The sequence below is a fragment of the Rhipicephalus sanguineus genome, chromosome 1, assembly GCF_013339695.2.
Source record: "Rhipicephalus sanguineus isolate Rsan-2018 chromosome 1, BIME_Rsan_1.4, whole genome shotgun sequence".
NCBI lineage: Eukaryota > Metazoa > Arthropoda > Arachnida > Ixodida > Ixodidae > Rhipicephalus > Rhipicephalus sanguineus.
The window spans coordinates 120628167-120648918 of NC_051176.1; the positions used below are offsets into that span (position 1 = coordinate 120628167).

Sequence of the window (20752 nt, forward strand, 5' to 3'; positions counted from 1 at the left end):
AATTATTCTTCAACTGCGGGTTGTCGCAAAACCGGGGGATGCATAATCGAGGTTCCACTGTACTTGTTTACGGTGCCTATCAAGTACAAATTATCTGTCAGTGACTGTAATGTAGAGGCTTAACATTGCGAAGCTACAATGTAAGCTTTGCATCCACACAGAAGGCTTAAAGGGGCCCTCCAACACTTTTAAAGCACCCACTTTTCATTTGTCGATCACATAGACTGATGGCTGGGGATAATTTTAGCAAGAGTCAAAGCACCGATATCAATAGATTTTTTAAGTTTTAATAACTCAATGAAATCACTACATCGCTGCCAACCGCATCAACGCGTAGTGGTGCTCCCCATAACTACTTCAGGTGGAAATGACTGAGAAGAGCACAAGCCTTTGATTAGATAAATGTAACATTAAGTGATCGAAAAAAAAAAAATAAAGATTTGTATCAGGTTTTATATCGAGTGCTTTTCCATTGAACACCAAATGGACATCATTGCAACAACAGGAGACTACTACAAAACACGATAAAGGCACTGGCTGCTATTTCACCTCTGGCTTTTTGCTTGCGTGGGTCAGATGTCCATACAAAAGGCTCCTCTCAATTCTTTAGCTAGTGTATGTTTGCAAGCTGCCTCGTTTCACACATGCAGTAGGGTATCCCCCTTCGAGTTTGATGAATCTTTGTTTGCTGTACTTTTTATACTTACGCAAACAGATAGTGTCGTAAGAAGAAAAAAAAGAAAACTTGAAAACACTGTAAGGGCGCTGCCTGCTAAAGCCTGTGACCTCTCAGCACAGAAAAATGAGCACACGAGATTTGTCGTTATGTGGAAGATTTCTTGCCAGTGGACCCTTCCTGAACAACCTCTTGTTGTGCACTCATGATTGCTACGGCATTCGAAGTCTTTCACCTCGACGCATTGTTATTGGTCTCACCCTTTTTCTTGCAGTGCAGGGAATGCAGTGCCACATTGTTTTACTGTGTGGAACAGGCAACAATGATGCGCAGCTCATTCCAGTGGTGGCGCTTTGCACCGCAAGTTGTGAGTGAAATGTGGTTATGTGACCCAGTGAAAATAGATTTGAGGGTAGGCATTTTTCTTCGATTTTGAATTTTCTAGGCTGAATAACTTCGGACTATGTGCCCCTATTGCTGTCATTCTTGCTGCATTAATCTTTCCATCCTTCAGTCTGCAACCCGCGAGAAAAAAATGGGGGCTTGAATAGTGTTGGAGGGCCCCTTTATGTACTTTCACACCCGAACAACACATTTCTTAAGCCCAAAATTTATTTGGTACCAGCAATTCTACATTTTACTCTCAATGAAAACTGCTGCTGCAGATAAAATTCAAGTGCACGAGAAAACAGGAATGGCATCAAACCTTTTGTACTGAAGGTACAATGCTGTTGAGGCTTTGCAGTGGGGGTATCAGCAGAGTCTGTGGCACTTCCATCAGTCTTTGCGGGTAGCTGGCACTCAGTCTTTGAAGAAAACAAGCGGTCAGACTCCCGCTTTTTAATTAGGCGAGGCGGAAGCTTGTTTTGCCGACCATGCACACTAGTTTTGCTTCTCGTCTGGAAAAAAAAAAAAAAAAAACGGTACATAGCAGTACACAAAATACCAGGAAACAAAATCGAAACTATGAACATGTATTTCAGCATAGTGTATTTAATCACATTATGTCATTGGATTGACAGATTATGTACCTCATCACAGACGCAAGTGCATGCTGCAGTGTGCTGTAACAGCCAGATGTACTCTCACCTCTTTCTTCTTCTTGGAGTCTCCATCAGCCAAAACCTTGTGACGTTTCTTTGAGGTCACCTCTTGAAAGTCTCCGTCATCACCATCACATAGAGAAGGATCAGTCACAGCTGGATGGTCATCTATAACGACGACACTAGCATAGTTACTTAGGTCAATTCCTTCCAGAGCATTTGGCTTCTCTTTTTCAAGTTTTCCATTTGGTTGCCCTTGCTCAGATTTCTTTATGTGTTTCCTGGCACCAATGTCAGTAAGAGCAGCTTGAACTCCCACTGGATCCTGCAGCTTCATCTCATCCATCCGGTATACCAGAGTGGCCTGAGACGGCTCCCCCTTGGCACTGACATCTCCTGGCCGCTGCTGTTGCTGCTGGCGTGACCGACCTCCTGGCCGTGAGCCACTCCCACGGCCCATTCTGGCAGGTGGCCCGCCACCTCCAGAGTCTCTACGTTGCACAGGGCCTCGACCATTGCGGTCTCCAGGAGCACCCCCTCCCCCTCGGCGTACTTCCCCACCAGATCGGCGGCGTTCCTGACCTCCACCAGGAGCCTTCGAACTAGTGGGTGGGCCCTTCTTGGATCCCGACGACTGTTGGCGCACACCTTCGTCGAAACCTCGTCTATCTGCCACATCACTGCTTTCAGAAGCAGTTTCCCAATCTTCATTGGCAACATCAGACAGGGCATCTTTACTTGGGCCTGCACCACGACCACCTCGTCCCTTGTTTCTCTCTGGATTGTCCGGTCTGCGGGGTTGGTTTTTCTGAAAGCGTGGTGGCAGTGGCTCCATGCGATTGGGGCGTCGCACAACAGGACGACTACTGTTAGATCGTGGCTTGCTTCCCTGGCTGGCAGATCCTTCCTTACTTACTTCTTCCTCCTTGTTGCCATCCTCAGGTTTTCCAAATGGCGCTTTTAAGGTAGGTGGCCCATAGCCCCCAGCTTGGTACCGACCTCTTGAGCTTCGGCCTAACGACATCGCACCTCCACGACCTCGCCGTGAAGGCTCCCCTCGAGGAGAGAAGGCGCTTTTCTCTTCCTTGTTTTTAGCCTCATCTCGGCGAGGCTCGCGAACACGACCAGTCTCTTTTGCTGTCCTATTTTTCCGGTCAGAATCTGGACAGGCCTCCTCAGAGCCCTCACTTTCCTCATCCTTGGGCCGCAACCGATTGGTGGGCTTCTCCTCCTCAACACCAGAACTCTCCTCACTGCCATCGTCCTTTTTGCGGTCAAAGCGGGGCCCACGCTCAGTCCTACTGCGACGATACTCCCGGCTGCGTCCTCTATAACCAACATTGCCGCTGCTGTAGCCATTACCACCACGACCACCACGGCCTCTGTTTGCCTCAAATCTTCCCCCACTTCCACCACGAGAACGAGATGCTGGCATACGCTTCTCGGCATCATCTTTTTTAGCAGCTTCCTTTGCCTTGTCCTCCTCTGCACGGGAATTCTCCTCCACCTTTCCTTCCTTGACATCATCTTTTCCATCATCTTTTGCAACTCCCCCCCGTCGCAGTGGCACAAAGTTCTTTTTGCTTGGACCTGCACTGTCCAGCTGCTGCTGAGTCACAGGAGGTGGATGGTGTGTATGCCAATCACGCCGCTTACTTTCACCAGGAGCAGAGTATGGAGTGTCAGACCAGTCTGGCACCTGCGGCTTATCCTTCACTCGCTCAGCTGTGATACGGTGTGGCTCCATTTGCTGCATTGGCATCTCTTGCCGTTGATCAGCGGGAGGCCTGTATGTGAGCAACACACAAAGCAATTACTTATAAGCTTCCTGGAAAAGCTCAGAAATGTGCAACAAACACAGCAAGTACATGTAAGATTCCCGGAGAAGCTCAGTAAAAAACTTTACTTGCAGTAATAAAGCACACCTCATTATAATGAAATTACATCTTACATGGAAATAACTTCATTATATCCAAAAATTTGTTATAAACGCATATTCCTAACAATTTTTCTATCGCAAGGGCACTCTTCATTGACTTCGTTATAATCGACATTTCGTTCCATGTTCATTATATCGAGGTTTGAGTGTAGTCAAATATAAACATGAAGTCATACAAAATTCCAGCACAGACAATCTAAAAAAAAAAGGACAATTTTGTTAGAAGTCAGTTGCTGATAGACCCCTCTTGCTATATCTGTTAGAAATTATGACGCACATATTTTGAAAGTATGCCAAGTTCGTTACTTTCAAAGGAGCAGTCGCTATGTACGTACAGTAAAACTTCGCTGATACGATCTTCAGGGGACCGCATAAAAAATGTAGGAGCCAGGAAATGCAAGAGCCGAGAAACGGGAAAAATTAAAAGATGGTAGTCTTAGTGAAATGCACACAATGTTATTTCAGTGCTTCTGCATAAAAAAAAAATTTTACAGTGGCTTAGCTTGACTATGCCAGGATAACGTAGTGTAGCAAAGGTTCAGCTGATCGTTCTTTCCTGGTTGTGTAGGATCAGCTTGAGATTGTCATGCTTACTGCTGCTCCAATGACACACATATGGTATACATATGTGGCACATGTATATTTATTTTGCCAGGCAACTACTTCGGGATCCGATGAGTTAAGCTTCTCCGCTCTTGTGCGCACTTGAGCAGCATTTGCGCTCTCCTTCTCTGGCTAAACCACACTGGCAAACGCAAGTCGGAGGCGCTATCAAGCGGCTCCAGCGTAGTGCCCAACCGCAACTGGAAAGCGAAAGCGAATAGCTGCATGCGCGCCGGCGCCAGTACGTCTACCTCGGCTACGACGTCACTCCTCTGGAAAGCACAGACCGGCAACAGCGAATCGCGCACGGCAGCGGCGAAGTGCGCGAGAGGTGCCGGCTCCGATGCGCCAGCTGTGTGACATCACTGATCCTCGCACATGCGCAGCACGACCCATGAGGAGCCACGCGATACTCGCTCGGCTAGGCCAGTGTAGCTAACTCTACAAAACTAGAAGTTCTGTGTACGAATACAACCAATGAGCGAAGCTCCTTAGTAATGGAACGCAAACGACTATGTGCCTGATCTTGCTACAAGGCTTTCATGAAGGCGGTAGGGTGGGGAGCGGGTGGGGAGAGCGTCTGCTGCGCTCGGTGGCAGTAACGACAGAGTGCGGCGCACGCAGCGCATGGAGAGGGAGAAAGGTGGGAGAGGGGTGCGAGCGGCGATGCACCGGGGACCTTCGCTAGCAGCGACGGAACGCCACGCGCGATCGGTGCGCGCAGTGTTTCACTGTCTTCTTATGCCGGCGCCAGGTGGGGAGACCGTCTGCTACTACCTTCGACAAAAGGCCCGTAGTGCGCTAGAATGATGGTTGTCATTTCACAATCCATGATAAAGGTGGTGAAAGTGAAGATGACCATTGACAGAGCTTATTTCTTTTAACCTTGAATTTCTGGTGCGCTAGAACCAAACTGCTCCAGTCCTAAACATTTCCTCTTAAAGGGACACTAAAGGCAAATATTAAGTTGACGTTAATTGTTGAAACAACGGTCCAGAAACCTCGCAGTGCTACTTTTGTGCCAAGTAAGTGCTTATTTTTGAAACAAAATCACGGTTTAGTGGTCCGCATCGCGTTAGCGCACTTCAAATCACCCGCCTGAAAGCAGTCTTTTTCACGTCACTGTTGCCGTGCCCAACGTTGCCCGCCTTTACTGTGCGGCGGCGTACACCATTCGGGCATCCGGCAACATCACATGCATGCGGCATTTTGTCAAACTGTCACAGAAGCCCTTTACGAGCGCGATTTACACGCGGCAGTTTGCGAGAGCGAAACTACCACCGAGACGCGACTGCGTGAGCGAAGCAGGGCGCCGGGCGAAGTGCAGTTCACCGAAAACTGAGCCTTTGAACCACGCGCGCCGTTCCCCATGGCAAAGCCAAAGAGGTTCTTTTTTCCATTAATCAAACAGAAACGAATAAGCAGCATTTTACTACATCTCTTGATGCACGGAAGGTTCTTTTTTTATTGCAGCTAGTTTGATTACGAGTGATTAATTTAGTCGGACTCTCTCACATCATCGGGATCATTTCCAAAATGTCCCGCTCGTAGCGCTCATCATGTGATACATTTAGCTTAATTTCTCAGTAAGTAGGGCACTGCTGTTGATAATATTGCCGTTTTAGACGTCGTCATACATTGAGCTTTCACTCTGACAAATTGTTATTTGCCTCTAGTGTCCCTTTAAATCACCATCCACTGCAACCTAAAGCAATGATTAAGAGAAGGAAGCTTAAACGGTGACAGTGGGGTGCGAGCCTAAGGAGCTTCGCTCCTAAAAAAAACCTGCAGAGTTTGGCTGGTGCATTTTTTCACAGCTGATATGGCAAGCAACTGCCAAGTAAAGGATGAACTGGGCCAGTTACAGTCGATCCCGGATATATCGAACTCGAAGGGGATCGCGAAATAGTTCGATATATCGATAATTCGAAATACGAAATATGCTTATTTAAGGCTTTAATTAAAGCACTGTAGGCCTAGACTTAGTTTTCTGAAATCGTAAAAAGCGCGAACATGACGATTCGCTCGCGTATGCTAAAGAACAAGGCGAGAACGTCTTTTGCAAGTTAGCGCACTTTATTTCGCATGAATAAAGTCCGTCAACTTGTCTTGCTTCTTGCGCGCCGTGAATTCATCAAGTCATCGTCAATATTATATAAGCTTTCCAAATAAGTAAATTCAGCACCTTCCGCCACAACAGCGGTGATCGACGCTGAACGCTGATGCAAGCTCTGTAGCGCCGTAAAGGGTTTAGCGGTGGCAGCGGCGGCTGGCATCTTCAAACCGCGCGGGTCCATTTCCGCAGCACCGGCAACGTCAGCTATAATCTTGGCATCGATGCAGTCAGAAACAGCTACGTCGTTATCTGCACCGATGAAGTCGCTCGCTGTGCTTCCGTCCGATACGGCGCCCGGAAACGCTAAGTCGCAAAATTCACTGATGCACCGTACGCCGTAGTCGGCGGCCATGACGCGCCCAAAGTCGTCACCTGGCACCAAGGCCCGTAGTGCACGACGGTGCTTTACTTGACGTAGTTTCAAGCACCGGTCATCATTTTTATCGCTACGAGCGGGACAATGTTTAGTTCGACTCCCGAATGACGATTTATCAAGAACAAAGCACGAAGTACACACAGTACACATTCTGCAAGAGAACGCTGCACCGCTGCACGAAGAAACATTTCTCCACCGTTGACATGTTGGCGATACCGGTAGCACTTGTGGCTCTGCAGAAGGCAGCCGCTACTTTGGCGAGAAATGCGAAAAAAAGCGTAGCCTCCGAGATCAGCATTTTTAAACCGAAAACACTAAAATACGTCACGAGGTTGCGGATCTCGAAGGCCATGCTTTGCGGGCTATGTACCGCACGTACGTACCACGCGTCAAATATACCGGTGAACTGACAAGCGCTGCGCAACGAACTAGAGCAACGCAATTTCGTCAACTGCGCGCGACGAGGGATTGGAACTTATAAGAACGCGGCCGAAAAATGATCAATAGTTGTTAGGAAAAATGCACTTTCTGGGCTTCGGCGCGGGGCAGCGTTCGGTATAGCGGATGTTTCGCTGTGCGGGAGTTCGATATACGTGCACACCAACCCCATACTTTTGCTTGGGAAATTCAAGGGGATTTCTCAACTGTTCGATATAGCCAATAATTCGATATATCCGAGTTCGATATAACCGGGATCGACTGTATTACGAATTACCGACTTGAGACAGACTTCTTTTCTTTGCCCTAATTAGACATTTTCAGGGCTGTGTGGCTCTCGCCATCATCACTTAAGCGCATTTTTCTTATAAATAAATGTGGTGTCTTTACAGCCAATGAGAACGTCAGCTCCGGCACCTTGGGCGGTATTCTCAAGTGACCGCATGCAGAGATACTTTCACTTTCACGACTTTTTAGCGAAGCCTTCACACCCGTTCTGTGTTCGCTTGTAGATGATAATTACGCGTTAGCAGCTGCACCCGGAAGCTCAATCATCAGACTGCGATAGCGCGACGAGTTCGACGCAGAAGCACACTTGTCGGACCCGTGGTTAGAAGTTCTGCCCGTCGGCATCTCAGACCTCGTGACTAAGACCACCGCGGGACGACTTTTTGTGCTCGTGATCAAACATGGCTAACTTTGAAACATTGGGCACCGCGGCATCGCACACGGCAACTGAGCACACTGCTCGGAGTTGTGGCTAGGCCTAACTACGCTCACGGCGCCAACAAATCCCAACTTCGCGGGGAAGAACATCGTGCCAGCAGACATGCGAAAGCGAACCGGCCGCAATGTGCTTTGTTGCAAGCAACAAATCACATCGCCCGCTGGCACCTCGGAATTGCGGGTCGGCTTTTTAAGCATGGGCAGCACGGCGGACCCCACGACCAAGCTTGTCGCGCAGCGATCGCTCGAAGCACCGCGACAATTTTGCACGTCGGCGCCCCGAAATGCGAGGCCAAGCACATTGCACGCCGATGTTTCATCGCCGCGGCTAGGCATATTGCGCATCGCCACCGAATGCCGCCACCCAGCATATCGGGCACCGACGTCCCAAACCCCGCGGCCAAGCACTTGGTGGGGAAATAAGCACTCAGTGTTGATGTAATTTAGGCGCGCTTCAAGCCATGCATGGTATCGCAGCAAGCTTTTATGAATGTACTGAAATAATGAAAGCCTCGCCGACTACCATTTCCACGACTGGGTGAATCATGAAGCGTATCAAAGCGGGGGTGACAAATGAACTTGTCTAAAGAAAGTGACGAATTTTTATCTCCCAAACTCGCTTCATGAAGTCAGGCACGTAGCCAGGAATTTTTTGGGGGGGAGAGGGGGGGGGGGCACTTGCTGAAAACCTTGACTATTTCAGAAAAACCCCCATTTCTATCATTTATTTTCGGTAAAATGCCCCTCTTCATAAAATTGGGGGGGGGGGGGCTAGGCACCCCCCCCCCCTGGCTACAGGCCTGCATTAAGTACTACTCAGAAATTCCTGCGCCACCATTGTCTTGGCTACAACAGCCACAGCACACCTAAATCTGCATGCCCACAGACTTCTAATATGCAAGTCTGTCTGGGCATCAAACCTGACAGGCTCACCCTTCAAAGAGCTGAGAAAAATAAACAATATAAAGAAAAAGAAAAGCACGTAGTGCAGAAAAAATTGAAAGATCAAGGACATAAGAAAACCCCTGCATGCAAAGACATTAAATATTACAGCCCCAGGGCATTTTGATTTACATGTAGTGGCTGCGCAACTTTAGTGCCAGTTTTCTCAGAAGTGTGTTTTGACCAGACTGTCCCGCTTGCAGAAAGTTTAGCCCGACTATGGCTTGATCTATTTTCATGAAGTCTGATTGTATTCAGGGGTGGAAGTGGGCTTCAGCCTTTTGGAGCAGCTCAGGGAGCAGGAATAATACTGTTTTGGAGCAGCTTTGGAGCGGTAAAATGGGCGTTTTGGAGCAGCTTTGGAGCATCAAAAAGAGTGTTTCGGAGCGATGCAAGTTAGTTTTGGAGCAGACTTTTCGGGTCAAACATGATCGTTAATTCAATCTTTTTATTTCTGGTTAACACAAAAAATTCCAGTGGTTTTTACCAACATCCAATACTGATGAGCTGACCAGACTTAGCAAAATTAATAACATACATGTACGTATGATCTCATCACTAAAACATCACAGCTGACAGAGCAATAACTTGGAGATATAATCGATGCTTTGGATCACTACAGTTGACTAGACCTCAGACAAATGAAGAATGTTGATGTCAATAAAATAACGTCGCTGAGATGAACTGAAGACTAGAGATAAGATAATAAAAGTTACCTTCATTCTAAACCTATTGACACTCTATAAAATGAATTTAAAGAAGTCACAGTTTCACCGCAAGGGCGAAGCAATGAATGCGATAGCAACAAATTGTGTTATACGAAGTGAGGCTGGCAGCTAACTGTTTTGTATCCGATCTCGCGTAACTACAAAATGCTGGTGTAAGAGAATACAGCCGCTCCAGGGAGATATGCTCTCCGCATAGTCACTTCGCATTGGGAGCGCAGCACATAGAAGGGTATACAAGCCACCCGCAGTGATGGCTGTCGAGATAGCGTGCACGCCAGCGATTGCGCCCTTAGATTCAAAGTTGCTGCTCGCACGACACCCCCCCCCCCCCCCGCACGTCTTTTCATAGTCGTTAATGACCGGCGGGGCATTTCCTGTCTGCTTCGACGGCAGGCCTCCCGAGCGGGGTGATGTTATCGCCTGCACCCTCCTTGTGACTGAAATGGGCCGGCTCGTTTGATCTCTGCTTCAGCCGCGTTCGTCGTCCCCGCTCACGCGCTTTTACCCGCGGTAGAACATATGATGCACAAGGGGGGGGGGGGGGGGGTCCGAATTTTCACGTCCGAATTTTCGGTCGTGAGTTTACATTACTGCAATGGGACGAGTGGCGGTGCCGCGAAAGAGTCCAAATAAACGAGCATGTCTGAATAAACGGTCGGCGACTGTATTGATCAGTCAGCACTTGTGACCAAATTAAGCAGTCTAAGTAACAACTGTTGACGGTACATAGAACACTTCCAGGACTAGCTGTTCAATTCAAGTTATCCCTCATTTTGAATTTTAAGATTTATACTAATTGAGATTCTATAGTAAAACCACACACACACAAAAAAAAAAAAAGCAGTATCTTATGCCTTCAATGTGCAATGCAGCAGTCAAAACTTACATAGCCCTCTCATCCCTCAGGGAATCTCTGCTTGTACGACTGTCCCTGCTGTCAGGCCTTGAGGGCTGAGTCTCTCGCTCCCATTTATCCTGCAGAAAGAGAAAGGGCAAGAGTGAAACATTTGATATTTACCAGCACATACACAGTCCAACCTCATTAAATGGACGCAGGCGATGTACAGATATCAGGTATCAGGAAAAAAAAATCTGGCTACTTCAATTTAACTTTTGCTGTTCGTCACCAATGTATCACCCAGAAGCTAAAAATTGGAGCCGTGCGAATAGCAAAATTCTGAGCGCGAAGCGAACATGAATATTAAAATGCGAGTGCGAATCAAATATTTTTTTAATACTCCGAAGCGAAATTACAGAAAAAAAGTTGCAGAGGATCCCTAAGCATATTCTTATGAGATAGCAACATGAAAGCATTTCTTTTGGCTAGGTTGGTGAAGCACTGGAGGGGTGGTGTTCCCTAGTTGCCTTATCAAGAATGAGGCAATCCAGAGGACAAATTGTGTTTACGTGATTTGGTGCAACCAATGCGGTGTCAACAACACCACATGCAAAAGGAAAAGACCGTTTCCTCAACCTCTCCTCCTCCACCTTCTGTGGAGTCCCAACTGATGTGGTGGATAAGGCAGGGGTGAGACGGCTGAAATCGATTTGGGAGCAGTTTTGGGAGCAGCAAAATTTCAATTTAGGAGCAGGAGAACCTTGTTTGGGAGCAGTTAGCGGCATTTATTATGTCGTTTTTGGAGCTTGAAAAAACAAATTTGTAGTAACTTGGAGGAACAAGCACATATTTTAATCGGCTTAGAATACACATAACATTCAAAGAGCCTTTGGAGAAAGCTTTTTTTAACAGATTATTGCCAGGTATGAACTACACTACCTTTTTACAAACCACGCAATTTATATAACCCTGGGAACAACATATGAAATAGATAAAAAAATGTTTCCAAGTAGGTTCACTTTACATTTGAAAATAAGAAAAGAAAAAACATCACACTTCTCAAATAATAAAAAAAGTCACAGTTTCACCGCAAGGGCGAAGCAATGAATGCGATAGCAACAAATTGTAGTGTTACACGAAGTAAGGCTGGCAGCTAACTGTTTTGTATCCGATCTCGCGTAACCATAAAACGATAGTGTAAGAAAATACGGCCGCTCCGGGAGCCATGTTCTCTGCATAGTCACTTCGCTTTGAGAGCGCAGCACGTAGAAGCGTATACGAGCCGCCCGCCCCGCTGTGATGGCTTTCGAGATAGCGGGCGCGCCAGTGATCGCGACCGCGCAAAGTTCAAAGTTGCTCCTAGCGCGACACTCCCCCCCCCCCCCCCCTCGCGTCTTCGTGCCTTTTAAGGCTTGTTAAAAACGGGCGGGGCGTTTCCCGTGTGCTTCGACAGGCCTTCCAAGAGGGGTGATGTTATCGCATGCAGCCTCCGAGCGACGGCAATGGGCGGGCTCGTCTGCTTCGGCCGCGTAGAGCGACAGCAATGGGCCGGCTCGTCTGCTTCGGCCGCGTACGTCGCCTCTGCTCGCGTGCTTTTACCCGCTGTAGAACATACAATTCGCGGGGGGATCTTATCAATTTGGACTTCATACCGAAAGGACATGACGGCGACGGCAAGAACCCCTCGAGACTGTCCATATAATTGCTATCGCAATAAAAACTGATAGCACAAGAATTGTATAGTCACATAGCAGTACGTCTTTGAACGGTCAATGAATGATTCAGACTAGCACGCGATTGCGGCGACGCCATCGAGCGTAACATCAGGAAAGAACAAAAGCGGTATGGCCACCGACGAACGCGTCAGTATGACCACCCCCATAGGCGTGCGCACGAAGGGGGGGGGGGGGGGCATGTCGATACGGCCCATACTTTGACTTATTCGGAAGGAGGGGTGCTGCGATTAATATTTGCCCTCCCTGAAGGGCGAACCCTCAGGAAGCTTTCGAATAGCGTACGCAAAGCTTTGCGTTGGCTTTTCGCACAACTGCGCATGCGTCGTACGCTAACCGCTTGCGGGCTCCCGTTAAGTGACTGAAATAGCGGGCCGCAAACGCTAACTTAGCGTACGCTATTCGAAAACTGCCTAAAATAAAGCGCCTTCAGCTATCTGCTCGGCTGCGCGAGCGGCGTAGCGTCAAGTGTACCGCACGCTTTTAATATGTGGCCAGGGGGGGGGGTGCTTCAACCCCCCCCCCCCCCGAAAATTTTCAGTTTTGCTTGCGTATATTTACACGCACACATACAAATGCACGCACGAACATACATGAAGTATGGTTCCATACATAAAGTATGGAGTCTGCAGTTCCTAATCTGCCCCATAGACGTCAATGTATAAGAACATCTGAAATTTCTGACGCTGAAACTCTGCGACGTGCGCTTTTTCGGACTTTCTGCCCAAATTTCACATCCGAAACGACATTAATTAAAGCCCCACCTCTGCCGTGTCTCATTTCATAGGTTAAAACCAGCGCTTTCGTGAGTCAATCCGTTTGCGCCCGTAGCAGAGTTCAAAAGGCAGCTTTGCCGCAATGCCAGAGTGTGATGGGGTGAAGCATACAGAAAATCTGAAGGGGCCACTGCCACAGCGCTGAAGGCGCAGTGCGCCGGTGTCTTTACGGATAAGCACCGGAAATGCACAGACGTGATGGTGAGAGGTGGCAAACGCGCAAGTACGGCTTAAATCGATGACAATCCTTCTGATAAGCATATTCAGCTAACTGCTCAGTAGTGCATGTGGCCTAGCACAGTGGTATGCGTATAACCCGTAAGCGCCACGCCGCTGTTTATGCTGCCTCTTTGTGCGAGTCTGCCTGTATTTCAGCCAATGTTTGGGCACCCTTGTGGGTCGGCCATAGCACTGCAGCAGCCTACTCTAAATCCGCATTTGATGGCTGTGGTGTGTGAGGTGCGCCATCACGGCAGTCACTGGCCACATGCGCAGGTTCGAGTAGCTGACAGATGATCTCATTGCCCAACTCAGCGATAACTCCCAAGCAAGTTCCACCTGGTGAATAATCGCCGCTTTTTTCGCCATCGTCAGGGCCTTGTAGTTGTCGCATTTCTTTAGTTCCGACCACAGTTTCATACAATAACCTAGAGAGGAAACTGGCGCTGCGATCGTTCAACCACCATGGGAATGATGGGAAGTACAGGCTTCGGACTGGATAGCGTTAGTTAGCGAACTGTCTACGGATCTTTTCCTACAGTTTCAGTTTCGTTCTTCGCGAGGCGTGGGTAGTGGGGTGCGTTTCAAAGCACTCAAGCAGCGCCTTTCTTGTTCAAAGAGGCTGAAGACCACTAGATCTCTTGATTTTCTGTTTCGCTGCAGCTTTACAGGTTGTATATGGCAGTTTTAGTAAAGCATCGTGCACTCACCACTGCACATAGATGTAGCGTCCCATGCCAGTGCAGAAAATTGCATAGCGTTCACGTTTTTCGATGAGCGCTACTTGTCAAAACTCTCAAATCGACTGCAAAACGACGGCAAAGCTAAGTAGACGCACCGTCACGCACCCCTGACTTGACTTCACAACAAAATGAGAGATGCGTAAGAGGCAGACCACTTGGACAGACGCACCTGGCATCGTAGCAGACAATACGTTTTTTGTCACTCAAAACAGTACTGTTATTTCCATAAATAGATAATGCGTACTTTCGAGGGAAAAACAAGTGTGTTTGTTTTCAAGTGTTGTAAAAGAATAATTCATTATTTGGTGATGCCAAATCTCCACCACAATTGCAGGGCAATGCATACCCTGGTGGTTGAATTTGTCCAGGTTTCACTTCCATCTTACGGTCACGCGAACTTTTTTAAATAAATTTTACGTACAAAAGAATGAAGCAAGTCACGAATCTCAGGAACGAAAGCCATCCGAAGTAGATCCGAAGCCTGTAGTTCCCATCATTCCCATGGTGGCTGAAGTGCCACTCAGGGAGCCCGCATAGACACTAGCGCCAGATTCCCCTCTAGGTATTGTAGTAAGAAACTATGGTTCCGACAGCGCACATGGAACGGGCGGCGTCGGAGAAATTTCAGCAGATAAGGACTCGCACGCCAAGCAACAAATAAGGCAGCAAGACACAAACCTCGGGACGCAGATCAGGCCTAGCCACAGAAACATCTGACAACGCAAACCCTCAAACGCCAAAAGGGAACGACGTTGGGCTAGTTGATGTTGCAGCGCTTCTGTTGTACTCTCTTTGTCCAAATTAGGATCCACGTCATACTCTCGTACCGCGTCATACTCGTACGTGCTGTCATTCACCTCAAACGCCGCACCGAGCTGATTCCAATCTTGACATGGCCTGCTGTTGGGCTGTGGTAGCCGTTCAATGGATACTTGACTGGCTAAAGCCAAAAGGCAACCGTTGCGTGTAGCCAACATAGCCTTCGAGATCAGTAATTCCTGCGTGGATTTTTGACACTGGCACCATCCAAGTTATAGCCAGTGCAACCTTTGAGTGCTGGCAACCTAGCAAAAATATTGTTAACACTACCGACAGCTTGTCATGGCGTTCAACGTCGCACTCGATCAGCCCGCCGAAGCCCGTAAAATTGAATGGCGGACAGTGGGGCGTCCGAATTTTCGGTCGCGAGTTTACATTACTTCAATGGGACGAGTGGCGGTGCTGCATAGGTGTCCGAATAAATCAGTACAGTCGAACTCCGCTTCAACGAAATTTCCGGTACAACGAAAAATTCTCGGTTCCCCGTCAACAGTCCATAGGAGTCAATGCATAAATATGCTCGCCACAACAAACACTTTTTCTGCTGCCGTTCAGCTTCAACGAAATTTGAAGATGCTATTCGGGGCTCAAAAATTTAATTTACCGTGCAATAAACACAATCTCGGACATTTAGATGCATTTTAGAACATAAAAATACGAATTCAAAGTCTGAATCACGTGTTGGAACCACCAGAAACCGCCGCTGTTGACTGAGCATGGGGGCCGCCATTGCTTGATAGCGACGGCGATCAGAGTGCCCTGCTTGGCAACTGGCTTGAGTTGCTTCTGAGTCGCAGACAATCCGAAGCCAAAGCTCAGTTGTCGACAGTGGGGTGCAATCGTGAAACGATAGCTTTTCCGATGCCTTTCCAATACTTTTCGTGCTTTTCGCACTTCGCTAGTGGTCAGAGCGACGGTACATCCGCCACATCCACGTTATCAACGCGAGCAGCCCTGGGGTGCAGTCGCGGAATGGTGCCTTTTCCAATGCCAATGCTTTTCGTGCTTGGCCAGTGCGACCGGTGGTCGGAGCAACAATTCGTCTGCGTTATCAACGGGATCAGCCAGCCGCGAGTGGTGGATAAGAATAGCATAGAATAAGGCGCAAGTCATCGCTCCGCGACAGCATGCATGCATGTCGCCGTTGTCGGCGAATAGCTAGTGTTAGCGTGGTGGTGCAACTGTGCAGTTCGTGTTGCACGCCCGTGCTTGTTTGATTCGTTCGCGAAGCAGTTGTTTCTGCGTGCATTTCAACGTGGCGTCGCTTTGCAATAAGAATCGCGTCGTAACGTTTCTGGGGACGCAAAGGAAGCAGCAGACTCTTATTGAATATTGGAAATAAAATTTTCACTGTTCTACTAGCTCAGGTCAGCCATATTTTTTTCGATTTCATTACAACGAAATGTTCGCTTCAACGAACATTTCTCCGAGCACCGTCAATTTCGTTGTAGCGGGGTTTGACTGTATGTCCGAATTTTCAGCATCCGAATAAACGGTCGACGACTGTATTGCCCTTCATCTCGAAGTATTTTCGTGCCCACTTTCGGTTATCTCGAAATCTTGACTGAGAGTGGAACAAAATCTTCGCGCGAGGCTGCTGCGCTTACGACAGGTTCGCGCAAAGCTGCTGCGCTTACAATGCTGACACTGTTCCCGAATGCGACGTCGGAACCTAGCAGCATAACTTTGTCAAGCAACCCTGTGTCACGTCAGGTGACGCTATAGACTTGCACAGAGGCAGGCCCTGCAAAATAGCACGGGTCGTACGTCGTCTTGTTTACCGTCAGAGATGCAATTTCGGCATTTTATTTAAGCAAGGCACGTCTCCAATTTTTTCGTCGGCCGTGCGATGTGGTGAGAATAACGCCACCAAAGCAAAGCAAGTTAGTGATGCTGCAAAGAAAGGTAGCCCTAATCAAAGAAGCGGATTTGAGGCTCGAAGTTTCCAGACGTCAAAATTGTGCTGATTGTGTGGTTGCATTCTGCAAGAGGAGCCCCTTCCAGTCACAACATTGACAGAGAAGACCGATTCTCTGGACTTAGCGGTGGGCTACACTGATCTCGCCTGCAACATCGGCTGGCTTGACAGTTTTTTTAAGCGAAACAATGTGGCGTGACGCACTGTGATCGTGGCAGTGTCTACGCAGCTACTCAAGGGGTGACGACATCAGCCGAAACAAGAAACATGCTTCGCTTAATGCGAAAAAGTGCAGCAGCACGGATGATCGCCACATGCAATGTGTTAAAGGAGTACTGACATGAATTTTAAAATTTTTCGGGTTGTTGCTCTAAATGAAAGCACGGGTGTCGAGAACCCTAAAAAGAGTGTCGTGGTGCCTGGGGATGCATTGCATATATTTTTAATACCGCTTCTTTCAACCAGCAGTTTCAGTTTCGAGAGGGCGGCTTCATAGTGACGTGTCAAGTCTGCCCGTGACGTCACAGGCAGACTGCAACCCACGAAATATGCACCTGCTGTCCTTTGCTGTCAGTCGAACGTGGTTCATGATGAGTGAACTGTCGTCCAGTACCTCCGACAGCGATTTCTGTGATTTAGGTTGCATGCAGAACCCAGGCTTCGCAAACCAAGTGAGCTGACTTGAAACGTCATAGGGCTCTCCACGCGGTGAAGCTGCTTTGCAGAGATGCTGGGAGATGAAAACTTTAAAATCAAACTTCAATATTTGTACGTGTTTCCCGGATGCGGTGTGGGGTGAGTGTCAACACTAAATGCCAAGGAAACCAAGAACGTCCGTTTTGCTGCACTTCAAAATCGTGTCAGTACTCCTTTAAAGGGACACTAAAGAGAAACAATGAATTGGTTTAGATTAGGGATGTGCGAATATTCGAAATTTCGAATATTTTTCTAATAGTGTTTGCTATTCGATTCACTCTGGAATTTTATTATTCGAACTTCCCAAAAACAAATACAGTCAACGTCCGATTGAAAGTGACCCCTTCAGATTTTCAATATGCTTCACCTCATTACACTCTCGTATTGCCGCAAAGCTGCCTTTCAAGCTCAGTTACGGTCGAACTTTGCCAAGACACAGTCAACATCCAATTGGAAGTGGTCCCTAGATTTTATATGCTTCACCCCATCACACCCCCGTATTGTGGTAAAGCTGCCTTTCAAGCTCCGTTACAATCGAGCTTTGCCAAGACACAGTCAACGTCTGATTGGAAGTGGTCCCTAGATTTTAATATGCTTAACCTCATCACACCCCGGTATTGCGGCAAAGCTGCCTTCCAAGCTCCGTTACGGTCGAACTTTGCCAAGACAGTCAAGGCCCAATAGGAAGTGGTCCCTTGATTTTCAATATGCTTCACCTCATCACACCCCGGTATTGCGGCAAAGCTGCCTTTCAAGCTCCGCTACGGTCGCAAATGTATTAACTCATGAAAACGCTGGTTCCAACATGGAGATGAAAGATGTGGCAGAGGCGGGGGCTCAATGCTGTTTTGGACCCGAAATTTGGGCAGGAAGTCCGAAAAATCTGAAGCCGAAGCTTTTAGGCATCCAATATTTCAGATATTCTTATATATCAACGTCTACGAGGCAGATTTGGAACTCCGGACTTGAAGGGAGGACACCCTTGTCCGCCACATCAGTTGGGCTTCCACAGAAGTTGAAAGAGGAGGAGAGGATGAGGAAATGGCATCATTGCCTATCACGTGTAAAGTGTTGTCGGCAAAACTTTGGTGGCACCAAATCATGTACATAAATAGAATTCTGCCTCTACATTGCCTCATTCTTGATAAGACAACTACGAAACACCACCCCGACAGTGCTTCATTAACCTAGCGAAAAGAAACACTTTCATGTTGCTGTCATAAGAATATGCTTAGGAATCCTCTAAACTTTTTTTTCTGCAATTTCGCATCAAAGTATTCGAAAAATATTCTAGAAATATACGAGAAATATTCGAAAAATATTCAATTCGATTCGCACTCACACTTCAAATTCGAATTCACTTCGCACCCGAAATTTTGCTATTCGCACAGCTCTAGTTTAGATTGATAAGGTGTGCTCGGAGAAGTCTTGTGTAGTTTATTTCACCACCATAGGTTTATTATTAGAGGAGAAAACCAAGTTCAAACTTTCATTTCTAAATTTCGCGCCGAACTTTGTAATTCGTGACGTAAAGGATTTCAAAGAGCATGTAACGTATTTTGGCGCTAATGGCTAGACGAAATTTCTATAAACTTTTTATGTCAAGTCTCTGGCCCCCTCAGAGGACAATGTACTTCGATTTAACAGATTAGGAACTACATATGCCCAAGCAGGCGCCGTCAAAACTATGTGACGTCACGGCGAATGGCGCAGGAATTCCAAGGTGGCGTCTCCACCTGTATTTTCTTTTTGCGCGTTTTCTCGCTTATTAAGAGTCTTCTCGCAGCAAGTGTGGTGTTTTTGGTATCGTGGAAGACTACTTTACTAATGCGAGAAAAATCGTTTTGCTCTATAGTGCCCCTTTAAGCAACTCTCTCTCTCGAGAGAGAAACATCTTTATTATGCAAGTATAGAACAAAAAGCATGGGAGGATCCCCTAATCAGGGGTCCCTAGGACGACTCGGGCGACGTGTTGAGCCCGTTGTATGATGGCTCACAGAACCTCGAGAGGTCCGTCGCGGAGGGCGTCGTCCCACAGCTCTTTTTTGCGTAGCGGGCAGAGGAGGGGTGATAAAGGAGGGAAAAGGTTTGACGTGGAAGATGGAGGGTGACCCGCCGCAGCCCGGACAATTGTCGGCATAACAGTGTGGCCAGAACTTGTTCAGGGAGACAAGATTAGGAAAAGTGTCTGTTTGCAACTGACGTAGTGCCACTGCTTCCTCTCTCGAGAAGGATGGTGGTGGCGCACGGTGAGTGCAGCGAATGCTTCTACAGTAAAAGCTCGTTAATTCGGATTTCTAGGGACCGGAAAAAATGTCCGAATTAACCGAATGTCCGAATTATCGAATGGTCGAAATAAACACAATAAATGCACTAGTTTTTTCAACATACCTTTACTTAACAAAGTAATCGCGGATGCTTGTCTGTTTTCGAGCAGATATTCGCGCGGACACAATTTTTCTGAGCCCTTCAAGGTGCTCAGCAGCTCGCATGATGTCTGCAGTGTCCGCAAGTTTCACCCGTCATCCACGCTTTTCGGTTGGCACGGTAATCCACAGGAAGATTGTTGATGTTCTTAAAGCAGCGTGGCTTTTGAACCTGCGTGGCTTTTGAACCTTTCCGATAACGAGAAGCAGCAAGCGCTCTGTTCCCGTCACGTTGGTGGCTAAAAGTACGGTTACTCGTTCCTTGCTCCTTTTGCCGCTGATACAAGGATCCCCTTTCATCACTCTTCATCACTTCTTGTCGGGAGAGCCCGTTATTCAGAGCACGCAAAATTTCTACTTTGGTGGTCAAGTCCTTGGCCTCGTACTTGGGCTGCTTCGCCGGCTTTGCCATCGGCGTGGAGTGCGGTCACACGAGAAGTCAACACAAAAGCACCAGCAACGATCAAGCTAAAGCAGCCGTAGTGAAACGTTCCTCGATAAATCGGCGATCAACGATGCAGCACACCAACGGGAACAAAGCAACAAAACCCACACTCGAAAAAAAGGCGTTCAAGCAGTCTCAATCCAAGCCAAGTCGATAATTGATGTCCATGGCGATGCTGCGTTTGAGCTTCACTTTTGTTCCGAATTGTTCTTTTTTCGTTTTCGAGCCTCGCCAGCGGCCCGAAAGTCGCCGAATTATCCGATTTGCAGTCAAATCTGTCCGAAATAACGAGCGCCCAGTCTCATAGAGTGATGCGTATATTTACAGGGACCAGATGACGTGTCCGAATTAACCGATTTTCCGAATTAACGAGAGTCGAATTAACGAGCTTTTACTGTATAATGACGAAGAATGTCTCCGTAACGTAGCAAGGAACCCCCCCACCATGAACTGGTCGTTTCACCACGCCGGGCCGCCCGGAGGGAAATATCGCAGGCAAATGCATGTGCGCGTTCATTGCCTGGCAGCGAGGCATGACCAGGGGTCCACATT

At 47.7% G+C, this 20752-nt stretch overlaps 1 protein-coding gene across 7 annotated transcripts in view; it reads right to left on the bottom strand.

Moving 5' to 3' along the window:
* The window catches only part of LOC119396975 (protein PRRC2A), a 163188-nt gene that overhangs the window by 66340 nt on the left and 76096 nt on the right, over nt 1-20752 (bottom strand). For all 7 annotated transcript variants that reach the window (XM_037664393.2, XM_037664386.2, XM_037664433.2 and 4 more), the window contains exons 14-16: nt 10474-10562; nt 1766-3506; nt 1383-1575 (exon numbers count right to left, since the gene is read on the bottom strand). In XM_037664393.2, coding sequence (XP_037520321.1) covers nt 1383-1575; nt 1766-3506; nt 10474-10562 — 2023 coding nt within the window. The remainder of the gene's footprint in view (nt 1-1382; nt 1576-1765; nt 3507-10473; nt 10563-20752) is intronic.